This window comes from Lagopus muta, chromosome 2 (genome assembly GCF_023343835.1).
Source record: "Lagopus muta isolate bLagMut1 chromosome 2, bLagMut1 primary, whole genome shotgun sequence".
In the NCBI taxonomy this organism is placed as follows: Eukaryota; Metazoa; Chordata; class Aves; order Galliformes; family Phasianidae; genus Lagopus; species Lagopus muta.
In genome coordinates, this window is record NC_064434.1 from 101,398,903 (window position 1) to 101,419,155 (window position 20,253).

Consider the following 20,253-nt stretch of genomic DNA (forward strand, 5'->3'; position numbering starts at 1 on the left):
AAAGAGAGCACAAGGAGGAAATCTCAGTTTTCATTACAATGTAATATTATAAAACATGCTTCTTTCTTTTGTAATAATGGAGAAAAGATTGAAAACATGACCTGAATATATTCTTCAGGCTCAGTAACTGGAAAGCAATGAATAAAGAACCAGAAATTCACTGAGTTCTTCGTTTGCTTGGGTTTTTAAACTAGCATCAAGATTTTGGAGGCCTCATTTTCAGATTTATCATTTGAAACAGGCACTGCTGGGTCCTACTGAATACTGCAGGGCAGCTGTTCCAGATTGCTGTGCATTTTCCCTGCTCATCAGTCCCTTAACCTGCCCAAGTTCCTTCTGCTTCTAACCCAAACCAATCTTTTCTAGATTTCATTTACTGAAGCTTGGAGAGCCCATTTATGTGAGGAAGCTCCCTTTGAGACTCTTTGGGTTGCTTGTGCTTGCATGACCTGATGGAGCAAGGATGGGAGCATTTCCCAGGAGAGAGATATCTGGCCCTGTCTGCTCTGGCGCTGGTTGCTGCAGGATATGAGTGGCTTTCACTTCTCAGATGATAAATGGCAGTGTCTGGTAAAATACCAGCCTGCTAGGACCAGTAGGGTGGAAAGGCACTGCCCAGTTCAGCACATGGTATGTGATTTCAGGTGGTGGGATGGTACTGTTTCAGAGCACTGGTGTCTGCAAACTCCCCTTCTAGTATGCCCTGCTTTAACCTTACAATCTAGTAGAGCTGATACTTCTCAGCTTTGAGCAGCCAGCCCACCATGTGCTGTTGGCTCCTGGTCAGGTTTTCAAGATGGTGAATGAGGAGAAGTGCTGACTGAGATGACTTTTCTCCTCTCCTCACTGTAGAGAGGTACTCTTTGGATGCATTTTAAGATTGTTATGCCAGGATTTTACTGTTTCACCACTAGTCAGTAGCAAAGGGAATTGCATTTTTTCTTCCCTTCCTCTGCAATATTCCTGCAGGTTTTGTGCTGTTCCCTGTCCTTTTTGTGCTTTGTGCTGTGCATCCTGATCAAAGCCCTGCTTGGGGATAATGCCAGACCCTCGTTCCCTCCAGCATCCATCACTTACCTACTGATGCAGGGAGATGTGGCTCCACATTCCTTACTCCTAAGCGTTCCCACTGCTGGCTCTGTTTCTCTACCTTCGGCTTTAAATAAGGACTTATCACAGGTCTGAGCTCATCAATCACACCCAAACTATTTTTTCAAGATTACTTTTATGATGTCTTCCTCCTGTAACTTTTTTCACAGCCCCAGCTCAGTTCTCAACACACAGGCTTTGTTTCTATGTAAGAATGGAACTGATAAAGTAAGAGAAGAGGGGAAATATGGAAAGACAGACCAACATTGAAAGCAAAGTGTGTGTAGGGCACATTTAATGTTATACTACTTGGCCAGAGGACTGCTGGCAAAGATATTGCATTAAATGAAATAAAGGCCATTTACCCTAGAAAGTTAACAGGCATGGGACAGACAAGTAGGAGCCTTTTCATTCTCTTGGGCTTTATTGTGTCCCGCCAGCTGCTGGGGTTGCTTTCCTGCCCACAGCCTGGGTTTGCCCAGTGTTGGCCCCTGGCCTGGCTGGAAGTCCCAGGAGCATCCCATGAGACAGGAGGTTGTGATATGAAACCTCACATTCTTTGCAGACACATTGAGGTGCCTGAAAGTGCAGAGTGGCACTTCTTAAAGGACACTAAGTTGTAGGGAGAGAGGAGGAAAGTGCCCAGCTTGGGGATTGGGTCTGACCCACCTGGAGACTTTGAGAACTCCCCTCCCCCTTCTTCCCTTCTAGGACTCCTAAATGTTGGAAAAATCTGCTCCAGAGTAATTATCACTTCAGTTGAGCATTTCTGCCTGCCCAGCATTGAGAAAGGAGTCTCAGCAAAGTCCTCTGTTGCCATGTGAAACTGCTGCCATAGCATGCCGTTACAGCATGAGGGATGCATGAGTCCTGAGAAGACAAATTACTCCTCCAGCTGCGTGTCTCAAGCTGATGTTGCTTTGCAGTGGGGCTGTCAATAGCAGCTGGGGAGCCTTGATCCTGGGAAAAGATATGTTGGTTACTTGGGTTGGTTTTAACTACTTAATGCTTTGTTGGCAGCCTGATGTGTTACAACACAGCTTGGAGATGAGATGGGACACTGTCTTGGAGCTTGAGGTCTGTCTGGGCCCAGGAAAATGGATACGTTTGCAGTGTTGTTTGAAAGCTGCACCGACCTGTAAGTCACTGTATTATTTACATAATTTTGTCTTTCTCTTTTACATCTGTATTTTAAACATCCGTTATGAGGCAGTACTGTTTTTAGTGGTGAGCCAACTTTTTCTTCTAAAACACATGTTCCCTAAAGCCTTAGTGCTTTATTTCCTTTGTTCTGATTTATTGCTGTTGCCTTACCACATGTGCTAGGCACAGACAAGAAAAACTTCCCAAACCAACACAGCAGCCCTCTCTACTCTCTTTCCCAGACCATATACATCAGGATTAACACACTGAGTCTATTATATCAAGTGATTCAACAGTGAACTAATTTACCTTTAATTTCTTGGCTGCTTCCAAGTAGAAATGCTGTTGGAGAGTATCTGTAGGTTAATCGTGTGCAGATTGAGCTACAGCCCAAAGAAAGTTGCTGTAGGAAACAGAAAGTTGGGATACAAGCTAAATCTGGAGGAAGAACAAGGTTTAAAAAATAAATAAAAATAAAAAAATTAGGTTGACTGCATTTGTAAATCTAACAAAGGATTTTGTGAGTATCAGTTTTTATTTTTCTTCAGTCAGGACCCAAAATGGCCATCTCAAAAAATGAACCCTCTTCCATGAAAGACTCTATGATATCTCAGGGTAAGCTTCAAGCAGTAGCAGTTGCTGATCGCTTGATCACTTGAAGAAATGTAGAGGTGCTTGAGATAGATAAATTGATAAATTCTAATAAAGGTGGCTTTCCAGGAGGTTGTTCAGACTTGACGAAAGCAAAGGGCTACATTATTTTCACTGATGTTTATACTGAAGAGAGCATCGGCTTTTCTTCCTTGTTACAATTGCAAAGATTAGCCTGGTGGAAGGGCAACACAAAAATGTAACAGAGGATTTGAGTGGCTTGCAAATAGGTAACTGCCACCAAACTCAACAACAGGGGGATGAAGCCCCTGTCTTCCACAGGCAGATATTTTGTGTTTGCACTGGCTGTGCTAGCAGATTGCTAGCATACTTTTCCCTCCAAGAACACCATTGGCTTTAGCAAAATCAAATTGACATTCTTCATCTTTTCCTAGTGGGGAAACAGATTGTGCCTCAGTGCTTTGTGAGCACAAAGGTCCAATAAAACTGCATGATTGCAAGGGAAGGGATATCCTGACAGAGAGGGAACGCTATTAATATTTATCTTCTTAATATTTTCTTTCTTTCTGTAAACCAACCCAAAAGCAGATTGTGCTGTCAGGTATCCTCTCACTTACCGCTGTTGAAGCTGCTTTTCCTTGCTCATTTTCTCCCTTTGAGGCATGCTATTGATGTGAAATTTGTTGTCATATTCAGGCCTGTTAACTGTGCTAGTTAACAAAGGAAAGCATTCAAAAGCTGGCTTAGAGGGATTTTTTCCCCTCCTTTTTAAATGGAAACCAGCTTCCCTAGCAAACCCTAGCAAAATATTAAAGAATCTGCTCCCTTGAAACCAGTATGAGGCAACAGCAGCAGTTGCAGCTCATTGCAACATCTTGTCTTGCTAGATGGAGGCACACTGTGTTACAAGTGGGGCTGCTAACAAAACTTCAGTGTAGGAGCCCTTCTGTGATCTGTCTGGTTGGGATCTGCAAACTTGTCTGAGCTGAGCTGAGGACCCAATTTTGCTTGGTTTTCATCACAATTATCTTTCCAGCTGTAACACCAACTGTAACAGTACCGAAGTCCAGTGAACAACTGGAACCAATATGGCATGTGAGAGCTTTGGAGGCATTTTCAAGGAGAGAACATTGTTTTTGGGCGGGAGAAAGTCAAACCCCACTTGCCTATCGTAAACTATTCACGAGAAGATCTTTCTCAGAAAGATTTAAAAGCATGGAGCCCTTTTTTGTTTTCTTAGAAAACAGGAAATGAGTTTCAGCTATGCTGTTAGCTGATTTCTTAGGTGACTTACTTCCTATGATAACTTTTGGGGTCTGGAATGTACAGAAATTATCTGAAGGCATTTTCAACACTTCAAAATTAAGCTCAAATTGTTGAAATTGTGCCAGCATTTAAATGAAAATTATTTTCTCTAAACAAACACTTGAAAACTTTTGTACTTTTTTTTTTTTAATCGCAAGCACATTCTTAACTCAGACACCTTTGCTCTGTGGTTTCTGGAGTATTCAGCTTGCACTGCTAAAACCAGATGTGCTAAGGATGTAATTGAACTCTAGATCTTTGGGTAAAGACTAGATGAGCCAGAAGGGCTAGTTTTTTGCCCAGCAGAGACATAAGTAGGTGTAACAGCAAATACCATTCCTTCCTCTGTGCTCTGAGATGTCTGGGCAGCAGTACTGGTGCAGATTTCTGCTCTGCAGAGAGGGTTGAAGCATGCAGCCAAGCAACCAGGTCCTATGCAGCTCATGGCTGGAGATGGGATCTGGCCAGGATGTTTGCTGCCATGCGGGCGTTCTGATATTCAGGGGCTCCTCTTGGAGAGCCATTGCTGTCCTCTGGTGGGCTTTCAGCCCTGCTAGGGTAGGGCTGCACTGCTGCCCCAGGCAGATGTTTGGTTGCAATTGCTGGGCTGGTAGCTGGCCGCAGGAATGAAAAATTAATCTAATGTCTATAAAAGAAGTGGCTGAGAGTTTCTGTCATTTCTTATGTTGAGCTGAGAGAAGAATCAGAGAATATCCTGAGTTAGAGGGAACCTCCCCTGACACAGCTCCATGCTGTCGCTGTCACACAGAGCAGAGCTCAGCGCTGCCCTCTGCTCCCTGTGAGGAGCTGCAGCCGCTGTCAGGCCTCCCCTCAGCTCCTCTGCTCTGGGGGGAGAAGAAGGGAAACACACCTAGGTAAAGGAGGCTGACCTGGTAAATGCCAACTGAGGATGATTTAACAGATATCATCTTGTCCATGTGTAGTGAATGAAGGAACCTGTGAATGGTCCCCTTGGCAGCATGTTACTTGCTGTTACTAACTGCAGGTCTGGTGGGTTAGCACAACCGGTCCTGCCCCAGACATGAGCTGCTGCTCAGCCACAGGTCAGCAGTCTGTGCTGGTGTCAGGGCAGGAAGCTAGCTCTGTCGGTTTGCTCTCAGGGGGGCAGAGCAGAAAGCTTCCTTGCTGGGAGTTGGGTGGCTGTTCATCTTTCAGATGCCATTAGTTCTACTCACGCCATTAGCAAACACTTCTACCAAGTGCTGCTGTTCCTTTGCTGTGAAGGACATGTAAATGCAAGGGACCGTGCAGTGTCTGAGATCTCGAGATTCTGACACAGTCCTCCTATTGGATGCTGTATAATTATCTTCAATTTAACACATTGAAGGAGGCTGCTCATAAGATCAATTCCATGTTTAAAAAAAGAAAAAAGTTCCCTATTCCTGCAATAACTATTTACAATAGCAGTAAAAAGGGAAATGTTACAAGTTTAAGTAACCTTAAATCTAAAGTGATCTAAAGAAGCTACAAACTAAACAGGGCTGCATGAAACCCTATGGACGTGGCAATCCTTCAGATGGATGGAATGCTCTTTTCCAATACGTATTGCCACAGGTTGTGAAGGTAATGCTGTTCCTCTCAGCTTGCTTCTGCCTACCTATCCAGGCCAGGATCAAACTGTAAATGTAGAAATATGAGAGGAGGTAGGATAACCCAGAAGCTTATGCTGGCTTGGAAAAGGACGTGGAGCACATCCAAATAAGAGTAGTCTGGAAAGAGTTTGTGATGGTCTGTTATTTCATTATTAGCTAAGCAATGTGAGGTTTCCTTTTTAGATTCATCTGTTGCATAACATGGCAATTACTCCTTGAGAGATGTAGCAGTTCTGCTAATTTAATGAGTTAGCCTTGCAAATTAACTTACATCCGCCATTGGAAAGGCCTTTTTCAAGTCCCACAAGCATGTTTTAGACCTCTTGATACAGCTAGTAGCATGCTAGTCTTTCACAAGCAGAAAGGCCTTCAAAAGTATGCAAGTTATTGCTGGCATGTTGTATTCTTGACATGCCAAGGAAACGTGGGTTATTTTCACACAAACAGGCCAATCAAAATGGTTCCTTAGCAAGCTCTGTAAGAGCTCCTGGGCCCTGAGAAAGTAAAAGGCATAAGAAAATCACTGCTCCTGAATTAATTTTCCTAGATGGATTGTGCTGTCACACACAGCAGTGTGTGTGGGTAGTTCATTTGCACTGGCTAAGACCTCTGATAAATTAAGGGATAGTAAAGGATGAAAAGGAAAGAAAAAAAAAACACAAAAACACGAGGACTAGGAGATAATTTAGACATTTGATCTTTTAAGTATTTATCATCAAATGCAGACTTTGACAAACTGCAGACACTTTTGGAAGTTCTTTTTATGAGCTGTTAATTGGCAGGTGAATGTAGGTGTTGAGAGGAAAGGGAGCTCTGCTGAAAGCCTGGGGCAGTGCTGAAGCAAGGTGACTGGAGTGTCCTCAAATCTCCTGACACTGCAGCAAACAGGTTGAGCTCTACATCTACAAATGTTGGAGGCTGTTTTGAAACTCCCTATTAAGGACTATGCATGCTGACTGCAGTATCTAGGCGAAGGCAATTGGGTATCACAGCTGTGGCCTCAGCTCAGTGTTTCTTTCTGAGCTGGTGTTACTGTGTAGGGTTCTTATTATGTATTAGGTTACCAAAACCAAATTATGACACCCACCAAGGCTGAGTCCTGTGATTAATGTTAAAAAAGTAGAGCCTGGTCTTGGCTAGCACTTTTCTTTTGCAGTGTAGGAAAACATTCTTCCACATAGCCAAGGGGATTTTTAACAGCAAAGAGATGGAAAGCAGACATAAACATTGATACTTTCTGCACACCTGCATTCTTAGCTGCTCCTTTGGGTTGTATTTTTACAGGTTTGGTACCCATGCCAAATTCAGTTGTGCTTGCTGCTTGGGCTTGGAGGGGACACAGCCACCTACTTCCGGCTTTGTTTTGGCCCCACCAGTCATTAAGGCTTTCGTAGATTAATGTGAACAATTACTGATAACTGTGTTTTTTCTCAGGGTGAGAGTAGTTCTTTTGGAAATACTTCCTCGTAGGAGAAACATCAGGGAAGAGGCTACTTCTGTGCCATCGAGCTCCCCTACAATCCCCTACAATCAGCTATGTTGAGGGCTAGTGCAACACAGTCGTAGAGATAGAGCTCTGTCTTGGACACAAACCACTGACACAAAAGCTCACACTGCCTTCCCTTTTTCTTTTTTAACCTTGCATTTAAAAATTGTCCTTTTCTCTCCTTTGGTGAGCAGCAAGAAGGAGCCCTGATTGTGGTGCCGGCACAACAGCAGATGGCAGGGGAGCAAATCGAGGCAAGCACCTCTGATGCACATGTGGACAGCTGATACTGCCGTTTCCAATTCTTATCCTGATTCACTACTCCTGAGAATGTGAGCTAAGTTTTCTTTTTCTTTCCAAAAAGAACATTTGGCAGGGTAACATTCAGCATCACAAGCTGGCCTTGAGATGGGGTTTGCTCCAGCTTCCCTGCTGAGCCTCTGCGCACAGCTTGCTTCTAAAACATGGCTCAGGCGCTGCTAGTTGCTGTGCTGTCACAGGGGCTGATCCAGCACAGAACCTGCTTGGCATTCTTGCAGAGAAATTACCCAGTGCAGCAGCTCACAATTTATAATTGATTGCATATTAATATCCAAAAAAGGCAATAAAATCCACTCTGTGTTTTTACAAAAGGAAAAAAAAAGTACTACAAGCCGAGCAGCAAAAATGTGGAGAACTCCTTGGCTGGCGCAGAGCTGTGCACACTGCTGCTTCTCCCTTAATTACAAGCAGTTTAAAATCATCTCCTTCCTTCAAAGGAGGATTTTGCTTGGTGTTTGCATTAGTTTTAATCTCACGAACGCGATGCTCTCTTGGAACGTGTCCCTCGTGCTGTAACAGCAAGACATGCTGCCGCTTTTGTCCCTGCCACTTGGGAAAGGCGCAGCTCCTGCTGCTTGTCCCTGCGGCCATGGGGCTGTTGATATCAATACACCACCCTTTAAAGGGAAAGAAAACAGAACAAAACCCAACAGCAGCTTTTTTTTTTCCCCGCAAAGAGTCCCCTTTTATTTGTTGTGTTCGAGCCAGGCTGTGCAAGTGCTTCCTGAAAATGGGTGATTTAAAATGTACTGCACTGCATTGTAGAGGAAAGCTTGTTATTCAGCATACTAATTATTTCTGACTCCCTGTATTTATGAAATGCCATGTAATAACTAGCTCACCACAATGCAAATAGCACAAAATCAGCGCCTTTTATCATTTTGGCGCTTTAGTGCATAAACATATTCTGAAGTCTCTTGGGGGAAGGGGGAGGAGGGGAGTTACTGGGAATTAAATAATGTTTTTATGACTTCTAAAACATGGCACTGAATTTCATAATCTGTAACACTCCGTGTACGTAGTCCACGTTATGCATTTTATTAAGTCTCAGTGGCTTACACTGCAAAGGTCAGCTGCAAAGAGAAGATGTACAAAGGCTGTTTTGTGGAACAGGGGGAGCATCCTTGGGACAAGTTGTAATTTCATACCTATGCCATGCTGGGACACCAGAACTTCTCCCCAGCTACTTTTGCTTCAGGAAGGATGAAAGCTGGGATACAAAGCGTAACTAACTGAGGCTTTGTGGCCAGCACATATCACTAGAGGATGAGTCTGGGGTTTGTCAAGCCCCAAATGAACGACCCACTACCACCAGAGTAATGCAGAGGTCTGAACATCCACAGATGGTAACTAGGAGCAATTGACGTATGAAGTATGGGCTGCAGCTCCAGGTGAGTTTCTGGGTACTTCCATGTGGTCTCCAGGAACAACAGGCAGGTGTTTCCTACAATGTGCAGTTCCATAAAATATTGTCCATAAAACCAGGAGTTATGGGCTTCCTTGTAAGATTGCTTGATACTACAAAGAGTTGTGGATCGTATGCTTTGGTGCTGGGAGAAGTGTCTGCTGACAGTAGTTATCTAGCATCTTGCTGGTAAGAGGCAGTGTGGTCTTGGAGCACATAAACCTTCAGAAAACCTTAAGTGACAATGAAAATTAGAGAAAGCCACAGCTGCTAGTTGCAGTAGATGCTGGGCAACTGAGCATGTTGGTGGGTCTCTCTCACTGTGTGACAGGGACTAGCCTGGCTCATGGAGCTAGAGTTAGCAGCCTTGGGGAAGCTTAGCAGTGCTTTAGAGCTGCCAGCTCCTTGTGCATGTGCACAAGCCCAGGAAAGGGCCCTGGTGGATCCAGCTGGGTCCTGCTTAGTCTGAATTTACAGCTCTTGGCAGACTTGGGTGACGTGCCATTTCCTCACTGCTTTACCTGTGGGCCTTAAAAACTGCAAGGAGTGTGATGTAGTGTATGTTTTGCTGAAACTGAGGAGTTGATTTTCCCTTTCTATGTTAAGATATTGCTTTTTTTTCTGCATTTCAGAAACAGACTCAGAATCTTCAGGCTCTTTAACCATATCACATTTTCCTAAACAAAAACCTCATGGAAAGTGAGGTTTTGTAAATGATGCAGAAGTGAAGTAATGATATTTATCGTTCCAAATGTGCAACCACTCTGACTTCCTTCTCAAGTGAAAGTAATTGGATCAACAACTGATACTGAGGGAGGAAGGAGGCTTTCACTTCCCCTCAAGACTCCATATTGTATTTTTTTCTCCAGATTATCCTATAAATAAAAATAGTCATTATGATACAGTGGCTATAATATCCAAGGATAAGAATTTGAGATGCAATGAGAGATGCTCAGGAAATTGATAAGCCTTTAGGAGAAAAAAATCCTTGATATCAATTTCCTGATTCAATACTGAAGTCTTCCTATCATACAAAAAGTAATATGATTGTCCATGGCTCTAATAAAATCTCGATTTTTCTACCAAGCTTTCATCTATAAAAATCAAATTTATCCAGCATTAGTCTGCATTTTGAAAGAAATAGGTTTTTCTCAATATGATATTAATCCGTTATGATGCATTAATATGGGAGAACAATAATTTGTTGCGTTTTCTTCAAACAGAAATGATCAGCTGGGAGATAGCAATAATAATTGTCTTTGTTCTTCATTGTCACAGGCCATTAGCTAATGAATTTAAGTTGTTCTTGGCTCTTGATCCAATAAGAAAACTACATTAGAGATCCTGTAGCCTCAATGTTATATAAAACCTTTCTGTGGGTTTTATTTTGGTCTCACTGAGGTGATTCTGCAGGGCACTGAGAAATGCATCATGACTTCGCAGCAAACAATGAGGTCAACATTAACTGATGTAGTTGGTCTAGCAAACAGAAGTCCATCTACAGTTAGTAATGTTGCCACAAGCTACAGCTTCTTCATTTGGTTCCTTCTAACCAAACAATTCTAAGGGGAATGGCTTTAAACTGGGACAGAGGAGGTTTAGGTTAGATATTAGCAGGAAGGTTTTCACACAGAGGGTGGTGAAGTACTGGAACAGGCTGCCCAAGGAGGTTGTGGATGCCCCATCCCTGGAGGCATTCAAGGCCAGGCTGGATGTGGCTCTGGGCAGCCTGGTCTGCTGGTTGGTGACCCTGCACACAGCAGGGGGTTGAAAGTAGGTGGTCACTGTGGTCCTTTTCAACCCAGGCCACTCTATGATTCTAATTTAGCCAGACTTTTCATGCCTGTTTTTGTGACTGTTTCAGGTTGATCTTTTGGGTGGGAAGATTTGCTTCTTCAACTCCTCTAAGATTGATGGTAGGAAAAATAAGTAACTTCAGCAATGCTTTAAATAAGCAACAGGAGCACATGACTGTAAGTTGCGCCATCCCATCATCTTTGCTGTTTCCCCTCTCATTGAGAAGTCTGACACAAGAAAAGAGGAAGAAATGCTCTTCACTGTCCAGAAGAAATCCACTCACCTCCTGGTCATGGGATCCCATACAGTGTATCCCATACAAATGTGCAGCAGAATTTATTTTGCAATCATTCCTTTCCCAACAAAATGATTTTGGTCTGCTGGAAGGCAAGTGCATTTGAAATCACAAAAACTAGAATACAAGTCTTCCCTTCTAATTGATTGTAGCATGTCTTGGCACACCACGAAGTGTGTGAGAATGTAAACCCTACATTTAAAGGTAGGTGATCATCAGTACTCTTTTGTTGCAGAGCTGACTAAGAGGTTGTATAAGATAACCTTCGGCAGAGCTGGAAATGGACATGACTTTTGGACCTCGTGTCAAACTGCTTCTCTGCACCATGTTGTTCCTGTGCCTGGCTGGCACCACCACTCCTTCTGCAGACCAGAGAACATGGGATGGCCTCTTCCAGCAGCTCCTCCTCTCCCAGCCCTTCTAGGCCCCTTCAGCAAGAGCTGGATTCTGCCTCTGCCTGGTGGAGCCATAGCCTTGCCAGCTCAGCTTTGGGATGCAAGAGCGCTGTGCTGAAGGCAGGTGCCAGGCAGCAGCCATCATCCATTGCCCTAAACCAGCAGTGCTTAGAGCTTTGCTGACAGAAGCTGATACGCACTACAGGTAAATTCAACATGCATGAAAGGACTCTTGTTCTTCTTCAGCATAAAGACTGATCATCAGACAAATTAATCTCTGATAGCTTTCTTTTCAACAGCACTGAGGTGTTATTTTTCTTGGGCTTTGCAAGACGTCCGATTTATCTGTTGTTCCCCTGAACAGACAGATTGGCTTATTTGGATGATACAGGATATTTTATCAGGAAGAAAGGCTGAGATGCCCTCACCAGCCTTTTGCTGTTGTTGTGTATGTCCTTGCTGAGCTCCAGAGTGCTGGGTAGTGATGGAAGGGAAGTATACCTGTGGTGACTGTTTAAGTTTGTTTTTTAATTGTAGCTCTATGGTGTTGTAAAAGCATTCATTCCTCCTGGGCATATAAGATTCCCAAAACTATTCAGAGAAAGAAATCTGAATGTCCCTTCCCAGACTGAGGAGGAAAAACAGCTGACTAGCTCAACCTCCTCCTTCAGCTGGGACTCACTGAGCAGTCTCCCACAGGGACAAATGGTGGGTAAGGCTGTTTGTCCTCCACCAGCCAAACACTGCTGTGATCTGGCAGAATGAGCCCTGCAGCCCATCTTTTGTGAGCTCCAACTTGTTTCTTCCTAACTATGCACTGGACCGCTCACTCCTTAAGTCATCTCAGAGATATCCAAGGTCAGGCTGGACGGGGCTCTGAGCAATCTGATCAAGCTGTAGGTGTCTGTTCATTGCTGGGGTGTTAGACTAGATAAAGGGTCCCTTCTGATTCAAACAATTTTATGATTAGTGCCAGGATGGAAGGGCTGAAGTCCCATTCTGTGCTTTGGAGATCAGCTCTCTGTGTAAGCACAGAGCACTGCAGGCGTTAGTCAACATTTGCATATTGTGACTTCAATGCACACAGTGTTAGAAGTGTACATAGAGATTAACAAAGACTTAAAGTAATACACTCAGTTGAAATAATTTGCAACACTGTTAAATACATGTGGATTGATTTGGACATACTGAAGAGCAGTTTCTGAACCTGAATTACATAGTTTGGATATGGCTGAGATTGTAAAAATGGGAGAAGGCAATTTTACAATCAGTTTTACAACACAGAATCACAGAATTGCTCAGGTTGGAAAAGACCTTCAAGGTCATCAAGTCCAACCCCCTGCTAAAGCAGGTTCTCTTCAATAGATCACACAGGTCAGCATCTAGCTTGGTGTTGAATATCTCCATAGATAGAGACTCCACAACCTCTCTGGTCAGCCTTTACCAGTGCCCCATCACCCTTACTGTAAAGAAGTTATTCTGTGTATTAGTATGGAACTTCAAGTGTTCAAGTTCTAGGATGTGACTCCTTGTTCTGTCACTACATTCCACTGAGAAGAGCCTGGCCTTGTCCACTTGCCTCCCACCTCCCTTTAGGTATTCATAAACATGAATCACATCTCTCCTCAGTCATCTTTTCCCCAGGCTGAGCAGCCTCAGATCTCTCAGCCTTTTCTCATAAAGGAGATGCTCCAGGCCCTGTATCATCTTTATGGCTCTCTGCTGCACTCCTAGGAGACCCCTGTCTTTTTTGAGTAGGGGAGCCCTGGACTGGATACAGTTCAAAAAAGACAGGTTTTCCCTGTGGTGTCTCCAACACCAGGACTAATGCCTGCAAATGCTTGTCCATTTGTGTGTCCTTGCATAGATTAGGTTCATGGTTTCATTTTCATTAACTACAACTTTGCTAATCATAAACCCTCTGCAGGGCTAAGCCATGTCACTGTTTGCATTAGGCCCTAATGTCTTGTTGTATGATGTTCGTTACAACAACTGGTTCTGGTGTTACAAATTTCCTTTGTCTAGTAGGAGCCTAGGTTGCATAATAGATAGTCTTGTCACGTCTGCAAGAACTCATAGAATCATTAAGGTTGGAAAAAGCCTCTCAGATCATCATGTCCATCTGTCTTCCTGCCACCAATGTTGCCCATTAACCCACGTCTTCTGTGTCACCTCTCCACGGTTCTTGAGCACCTCCAGGGACGGTGACTCCACCTCCCTGGGCAGCCTGTGCCACTGCCTCACTGCTCTTTTGGAGAAGAGATGTTTCCTAACACTCAACCTGAATCTTCTCTGGCACCACTTGAGGCCATCAGCTCTATCACTCCTATCTGACTCTCCTTTCAGACAGTTGTAAGAGTGCAATAAGGTCTCCCCTTCCCCAGACTGAACAATCCCAGTTCCCTCAGCTGGTCCCCATCACGCTTGTGCTCCAGACCCATCACAGCTCTGTTGCCCTTCTCTGGCCACATTCCATGGCCTTTGATGTCTTTCTTGTAGTGAGGAGCCCAACACTGAACACAGCTCTCGAGGTGTGGTCTCAGCAGAGCTGAGTACAGGGGGACCGTCATGCCCCTGGTTTGGATCTTGGTGAGGATTTCCTTGGACGTGTTCTGTGCTGGCCTGTGCCTGGTTAATTCCCCCACTGCAAGGCAGCATACCTCTGTTCCTAGCAGGCCGTGTGGATGACTGATGGTGTAGATCCAAAGTTAACTAGGCGTTCTCTTTAAAGGCGACATACGATATTGTATTTGGACAAAGAGGAATTTCCTGCATAATCTTTGGAGACAGCTGTATTACATTTTTATGATTTCTCTGGTATTTATGCAGAGTTATTGAAATACAGTTAAAAGGCTTAAATTCTTTTCCAGTATGGTATTCTGATTGCGTGTCCAACTACTCGGTTTCTAATAATCAGGATCTCAGATTAAAAAAAGAAATGCATGGGCTCCACAACTGTAACTCCTCGACCCCTCCATTGCCGCACTGGCAATTTCTTTAGGTGCCTCTACAAACCTCCATCTGCAGTTGAACTTGCTTCATCTCAGATTTTCTGCTAGTGCTTTTGGAAAAGGGTCTTTGTTCAGATCCTGCTTTTGTGGAGAAGGAGTCTCACTTTCTCACTTGTGCTGCCGTACCCATCTGAAATATTTTTTTGCAAATCCTTGCTTATCTTGTCTATCACTTGTCTAAAGGCCTTCTCCCTTTCAGCTGTCTTTGCAGAGCGCTGTTGACAGGCTGTGTAAGAAGCAATTAGGTTATGAATAAAGTATATGTTAAAAAAGAAGGCTCAAAGGTGAAAAGAATTTCAGAGAAGACAAAGAGAAGTTACTACAATGAGGAAAAAGCAAACAGTTTCAGAAAATCAAGGTCAGTATTCCTGAAGGGCATCTTAAATTAAATCAACAGCTGAATTATTTGGTAAGAAATGTAGTTTTTTTATTTAAAAACAAACAAAAAAGAAGACAACAAACAAAGAAACTCTTAATCTCATTAATGCTGCAGGATGTCCTAAACAAGCATAATTTTGCTTTGCAAAAAGGCAAGGGAGACCACACAGGAAGGTATTGAAGAACTGGAAAAGGTACAAGAGCATGATGAAAAGATCGAAAGCTGCTATTTATGGACAAAGCACAGGCTGCTTTTTTTTTTCTCATTTCCCTTTCTTCCTTTCTTCCTCTCTTTCTCTCTTTTATTTTTATTTTTATTTTTTTTAAGGAAGAAACTGAGGCCACAATGAGGGCACAATCCTAAAGGATACCAAAAGCTGGATGACAAAACTCGTTAACTTGTTCAGACCATTTGCAAGCCAGCCAACACGACTGACTGGAAATAATACTGGGGAATGTTCCTTGAAGAAATCAGTTCTAACCCAGTATTCTGTGTGGCAGAATAAGGCAGTGCTGTCCGCAGTGTGTGGGTCTCCACCATCAACACCCCATCTTTCGTCTTGGCTCCAAGGGCTGAGCTGCTGCAACGTGGCTTCTGCATTCCAGGAATGTGGCTCCTGTCCTTGACCTCATCTGTAGACAAATACGTCGTCTCCCTTACTGCTGAGTGGTTTAGGAAGAATTTCAGCCAGATTGAGGTGGGATAAAGGAATTACACGTGAGGATGTTTTTCCTCCTCCCTTGCAGAAACACTCTTGGCTTTACCTACAGAACCTCGGGCTGGGCAGGAGAACCTCTGGGAAGTGAAGCTGTTTGCAAAGGCTGTGACATGAAGCCGCCACCCAGGGAATGGGATTTTGGGGCACTCCTTCTGGCCAGAGCACAGCAGGGTTTCACCACATAGCAGCTGTGGGCTGAAGTCAAGCAGGAGAAACACTACACAGGTCAGCAGATCAGGAGGTGAGTATCAGGGTGGCCTGTTGGCCTCTGTCCGTGCCAGAGTGTTAACAAGTCCAACAGAACACATCCTGTCTTTTTGCTGGTAAGGCAAAATCCAAATTGTGATATTGTTATACTTAGTGCTACTTCCTCAAGAGCAACACAGAACATGTTGCTTAAGTCTTATACTTTCACTACAGGCTACGATAGCAACAGGACTAGTTCTGCCATGAGGGAGTCACCTTTTCTCAGGTGCCACTTTCAAAGTCAAGTTTTCATTGCACAGAGAAATGGAGTATTCCACCTTCACCTCCCCTAAAAAAAGTTTTAAGTTAGCAGAGGGAACCTTCAAAACATTTTTCCTTCCAATACAGAATGGCCATTGGTGTCATCAGCTGGTGTGGAAAGACAGCTCAGTGGAGTTGTTCCAGCAAAAAAATAAGAAACAAAGGAAGAAGAGAGGATTAAAAAACTGGTTCCATTGCTGCATACATTTTGTGTTGTGGTGAAATAAAGCAAAGAGCCATCAGGCTCCTACGCTTCAACAGAACCCAGTGAGCATCACATATCGCAGAACTGAATTGTAAGGCACTGCAAATCAATCAGTCAGCAACAACACATTGAGGATCGGGACGGCGCTTTGCTCAGATCTGGGGAAGTCTGTACAAATGGTCCACTACCTTTGTTAAGGTGGGATCAAACTTCTGAAGGGATCCAGAAAGATAAGGAAGTTTAAGATGTAGCAGGTGAAGGCACAGCCCATCGCCTCAGAAAGCTGAATGCTCTTGCAAATTTGATATAATCCAATTAGTCAATTTCCTCGGTGACATTTCTGCAGGCTCATGTACAGAAGGACGGGGAAACAGATTTATAATGATAGCTATTTCTAGCAAAGGTCATTTCTTTCCTGGTGAACAACCTGTCCTTAGTCATTCTGATGAAGAGGTGATGAAGGAGGAGGGAGAGGCTGCACAGCTTTAGAGATTAACAGGGAATAACATATGCAGAGCATAGCTAATCTTTGTACGTGGACCAGGACGCTTAAAATCTTCCACCATCAGGACGAAGTCAGGGAATGAGAATCAAAATTGTGGGGAAAGTAGCAAAGGGGATTTTTGTAGAGTTTGTGAAAGAGGCTGGATATCGTAGTGTCAGCAGAAGGAAAGGAAAAGGGAACCACAGAGCACGAGCGTGTATTTTTGGATAGCAAGAGCGTCCTTGGTGCTTGTAAGAACCAGGTCAGGCTGCTCTGGGGACTCCCTGATCACCCCAGCAGCATCCCAGCCTGAGCAGCACTCAGCAGCCCACGCTGTGCCATTTCCAGGTGACGGTGAGGCGGGCAGGCACAAACACACACAAACACACGCATATACACCTCCACAGCTTTCTTCAGGCGAAGGACAGTTTTGACAGGAATATTGTTCACAGAGATCTCACTGTGGATACAACGTATCTTTAATTAATAAAAAAGCATCTACCTATTCGTCATAGTGCTATTTTCCTGCTTGCAACAGGGCAGGCAGCACCGCCGTTCGCTGCGTGCTTCTGCAGCCTGGCGTTAACTCGAAGCTGAAATGGACACATTAATAAATAATGAGGGCAGAAACACGAGTCACCGGGCAACCAGCAGCCCTCGCTGGGATGGAGGAAAATAACCTGGAGGCGCTGCGCGCCTGGCCTCATTTCCCAAATCCTGAGCAGCTGGTCGACATTTAAAAAAAAAAAAAAAAAAAAAAAAAGAAGTCACGTCAGCGTTTAGCATGCTGGAATTACTGTGCGTGCGGAACCGGGCAGGAAATCTTACACTCGTGTACAAAGCCGCCGAGGTGCGAGGAGAGCAGAGCAGCGGCCACGCCTGCCAGGAGAGCACGCCTGACGGGACGGGACGGCCCGGCCCGTGGGTGCCGCAGCCCGCCCGCGCGCCGCCACGCCCCCTCCATGACAGCCCGCCGCTCCCGCCGCGCCCACCTGGCTGCTTTAGGAAGCGCCTCCGCCAATCGCCGCGCGTTCTCGCGCTGACGGGCGGCCGAGCTCGCCTATGAATGGCCTTTCCTACCGCGCGGCCCCTCCTCCTCGGGCACCGAAGCCAATGGGAAAGAGATTGACGGGAGGGGGAGCTCAGGAGAGCAGGCTCGCGAGCACCGTCTCCCCTCACAGCTTCGCTCTCCCCGTTGCGCGAGGATCGCCCCTCCGGCCCGCAGGTGATCGACGCGGAGTGGCGGCCAATGGTTCGCGCGGAGCGCGCGGCTCAGCCAATGGACGGTGGGGGCGGGCCGGGCCGGCTGAGGGGCGGCGGGCCGGGCCGGGCCGAGGCGAGACGCGGCGCGGCGCGGCGCCGACGGGAGGGCGATGGTGACGGCGTGAGGCGCGGCGGGACCCGCGCGGGCTGCCCGGCCGGCGGGGCGTGAGGCGGCCGGAGGCGACGCGCAGCCCGGCAGTCGCCGCGGGAAGTCGGGGACGGCCGCGGAGCTCCGCAGCGGCGATGGGCAGCGGCGGGGCCGCCTCTCGGCTCGCCGCGCGGTGCCGGCGCCCGGCCCGGGGAGCGCCGTGAGGAGCGGCTGCAGGTGAGCGCCGCGCCCCGCGCCTTCCCCGCCCGCTCCCCGCCGCCCCGCGCGCGCTCCTTGCCGGCGGCGTTTTAATTTTTAAATCCAACGGCTGTCGGCGAACGGCTGCGGGGGGCGCGGGGCTGACAGCGGCCGGCAGGGCGCGGCGGGGAAGCGGGGCTCCGGCGGGCCGCAGGTGAACGCCGCCGCCAGGTGCAGCGCTCCGCGCCGCCGCGCCTCCCGGCCGCCGCCTCCGTCGGCCGGGACGGAGGGCCACCCGCGGACGGCGGAGTGGCCGGGGCCGCCCTCATCGTTCCCCAAGCCGGGAGGTTGAGCTTAGCGCTCCCCTCCTGCCCGCGCCTTCCGCCTTGAGGGTGCGACGATGGGGCACGACCGCTACACCTTTTGTCATCGGCGCGGAGACAAAGAAAGCGGCTCCCCGCGTCCCGCCTCGCTTCCCGAGGTGCCGCCGGGCCCCTCCGCTCGCTGCTGCCGGCGGTGGCGGTGCCGCTAAAAGGACGCGTTGATACGCCTCCGAACGGGCTCGCGGTTTGCGTTCCTGAAATTGCTGCAGCGGTATAAATATATGCATTTATTCGGGGTGACGGGATGGGGTCCGTCGACGCAAACGTGGTGTGGTTTGTGGTCCTCGTGCGGAGGGTTCCGTGCCGGGAGCGATGGCAGCGCTGCCTTGTAACCTGCCTGCTAACCTGCCTCCTCCCCGGCCTTTTTGTCTCCCGGTCCTGCAGTCTCCACGCCATCCGCTGTGTGAGGAATGACGATGGCTCCATGAGAGAACTTCCTCGCATCTTTCGCTCGCTCTGCAGCCCCCATTGCATGCTGCTCCTGGACAGTGATGAGCCGTTCAGCTGCGCTGGGATTTTCTACCGTGAAGAAAGGAGAGGTGGAATATGAGTTGTAGACATCCTCTTGAGCTTCTTGTGCGTTGTTTTTCCCGCATCTGTATATAAACCTGCTAGCATTGAGCACGCACGCTCTTACGCCTACTTTGGTGTTCCTGCGACTGTGCCACAGCATTGGTGTTTCTCGCCGTCATGGCTTCAGTTTGGAAAAGACTGCAGCGTGTTGGGAAACATGCATCCAAGTTCCAGTTTGTGGCCTCTTACCAGGAGTTGATGGTGGAGTGCACCAAAAAATGGTAAGAAGTGGCTCGCGCTGCTGCCCAAATGAGGAGTCATTGATGCTGAAATTGAAGGATGTTGCCCGTTGCGTGTTGCTCGCGGTGTGTGATCTCTCTGGGGACCAGCATTTTGGACCTGTTGGTTTTGTTCTGTGTTGTGATTTTCTTTGCTGGTGTTATAGTGTGGGACAGTGCACTTATGAGCTCGGCACCTGCAGCTTAGTGGGGCTTTTTTTGCTATTCATCTATTTATATTGTAGATATTTTCCAAGAGTCCTTTTCTGACCTGCAGCTTGCTCTTAGGGCTGAACGTCCCCTGCTGATGCTGCCCTTAGCTTACTGAGTCATTTGGGATCAGCCCTGAACATGGTGGTGTTGTCGTCCGGTTTTGATTTTGACTCCTTTACTCGAGAATGTCTCATCTCTCCTCCTTCCTTTCCATCTTCTAAAGGAAAGAGATGAGAGATGGATCCTTGGGAATTGTCTGAAGGTATTTGTTTAGTTGGACAGGAATTTCGTGCAGCAGCGGTCCAGTTGGATGACTTTGGAGCTGACTAGACAGCAGTTATATTAATTGTGCGGTCTGGCACAAGCATGTCTTGCTTCCTGTGCAAAATGAACTTAAGTGCATCTGATGGGGAAGACTGGAAACAGCTTTTATAGTCTGCTAGCAAATATCTCCATGTTACAAGTACGTGAATGCTTTTATACCTTTGGAATATGGATGTTGTAATTCCTCGCATCAGTGTGAGCTGTAGTACCAGGGCATGGAGAAAGTAC

The 20,253-nt window shown here is 46.4% G+C and overlaps 1 protein-coding gene and 1 long non-coding RNA gene across 16 annotated transcripts in view; both read left to right on the forward strand.

Annotated features, from left to right (window-relative positions):
- LOC125690231 (uncharacterized) overlaps window positions 1-17,197 on the forward strand; it is a 51,010-nt gene extending 33,813 nt beyond the window's left edge. For 3 of the 4 annotated variants that reach the window (XR_007375557.1, XR_007375556.1, XR_007375559.1), the window contains 4 exons: window positions 2,110-2,227; window positions 7,443-8,960; window positions 14,672-14,830; window positions 15,179-17,197. This is a non-coding gene — a long non-coding RNA (uncharacterized LOC125690231). The remainder of the gene's footprint in view (window positions 1-2,109; window positions 2,228-7,442; window positions 8,961-14,671; window positions 14,831-15,178) is intronic. The other variant, XR_007375558.1, reaches the window with a different exon arrangement.
- Window positions 17,198-17,891: 694 nt separating this feature from the next.
- Window positions 17,892-20,253, forward strand: part of EHBP1 (EH domain binding protein 1) — a 196,866-nt gene continuing 194,504 nt past the window's right edge. For 11 of the 12 annotated variants that reach the window (XM_048938418.1, XM_048938426.1, XM_048938416.1 and 8 more), the window contains exons 1-2: window positions 17,892-17,990; window positions 19,082-19,491. In XM_048938418.1, coding sequence (XP_048794375.1) covers window positions 19,388-19,491 — 104 coding nt within the window. In that variant the 5' untranslated portion in view covers window positions 17,892-17,990; window positions 19,082-19,387. Of the gene's footprint in view, window positions 17,991-18,241; window positions 18,354-19,081; window positions 19,492-20,253 lie in introns of those variants that run through there. The other variant, XM_048938417.1, reaches the window with a different exon arrangement.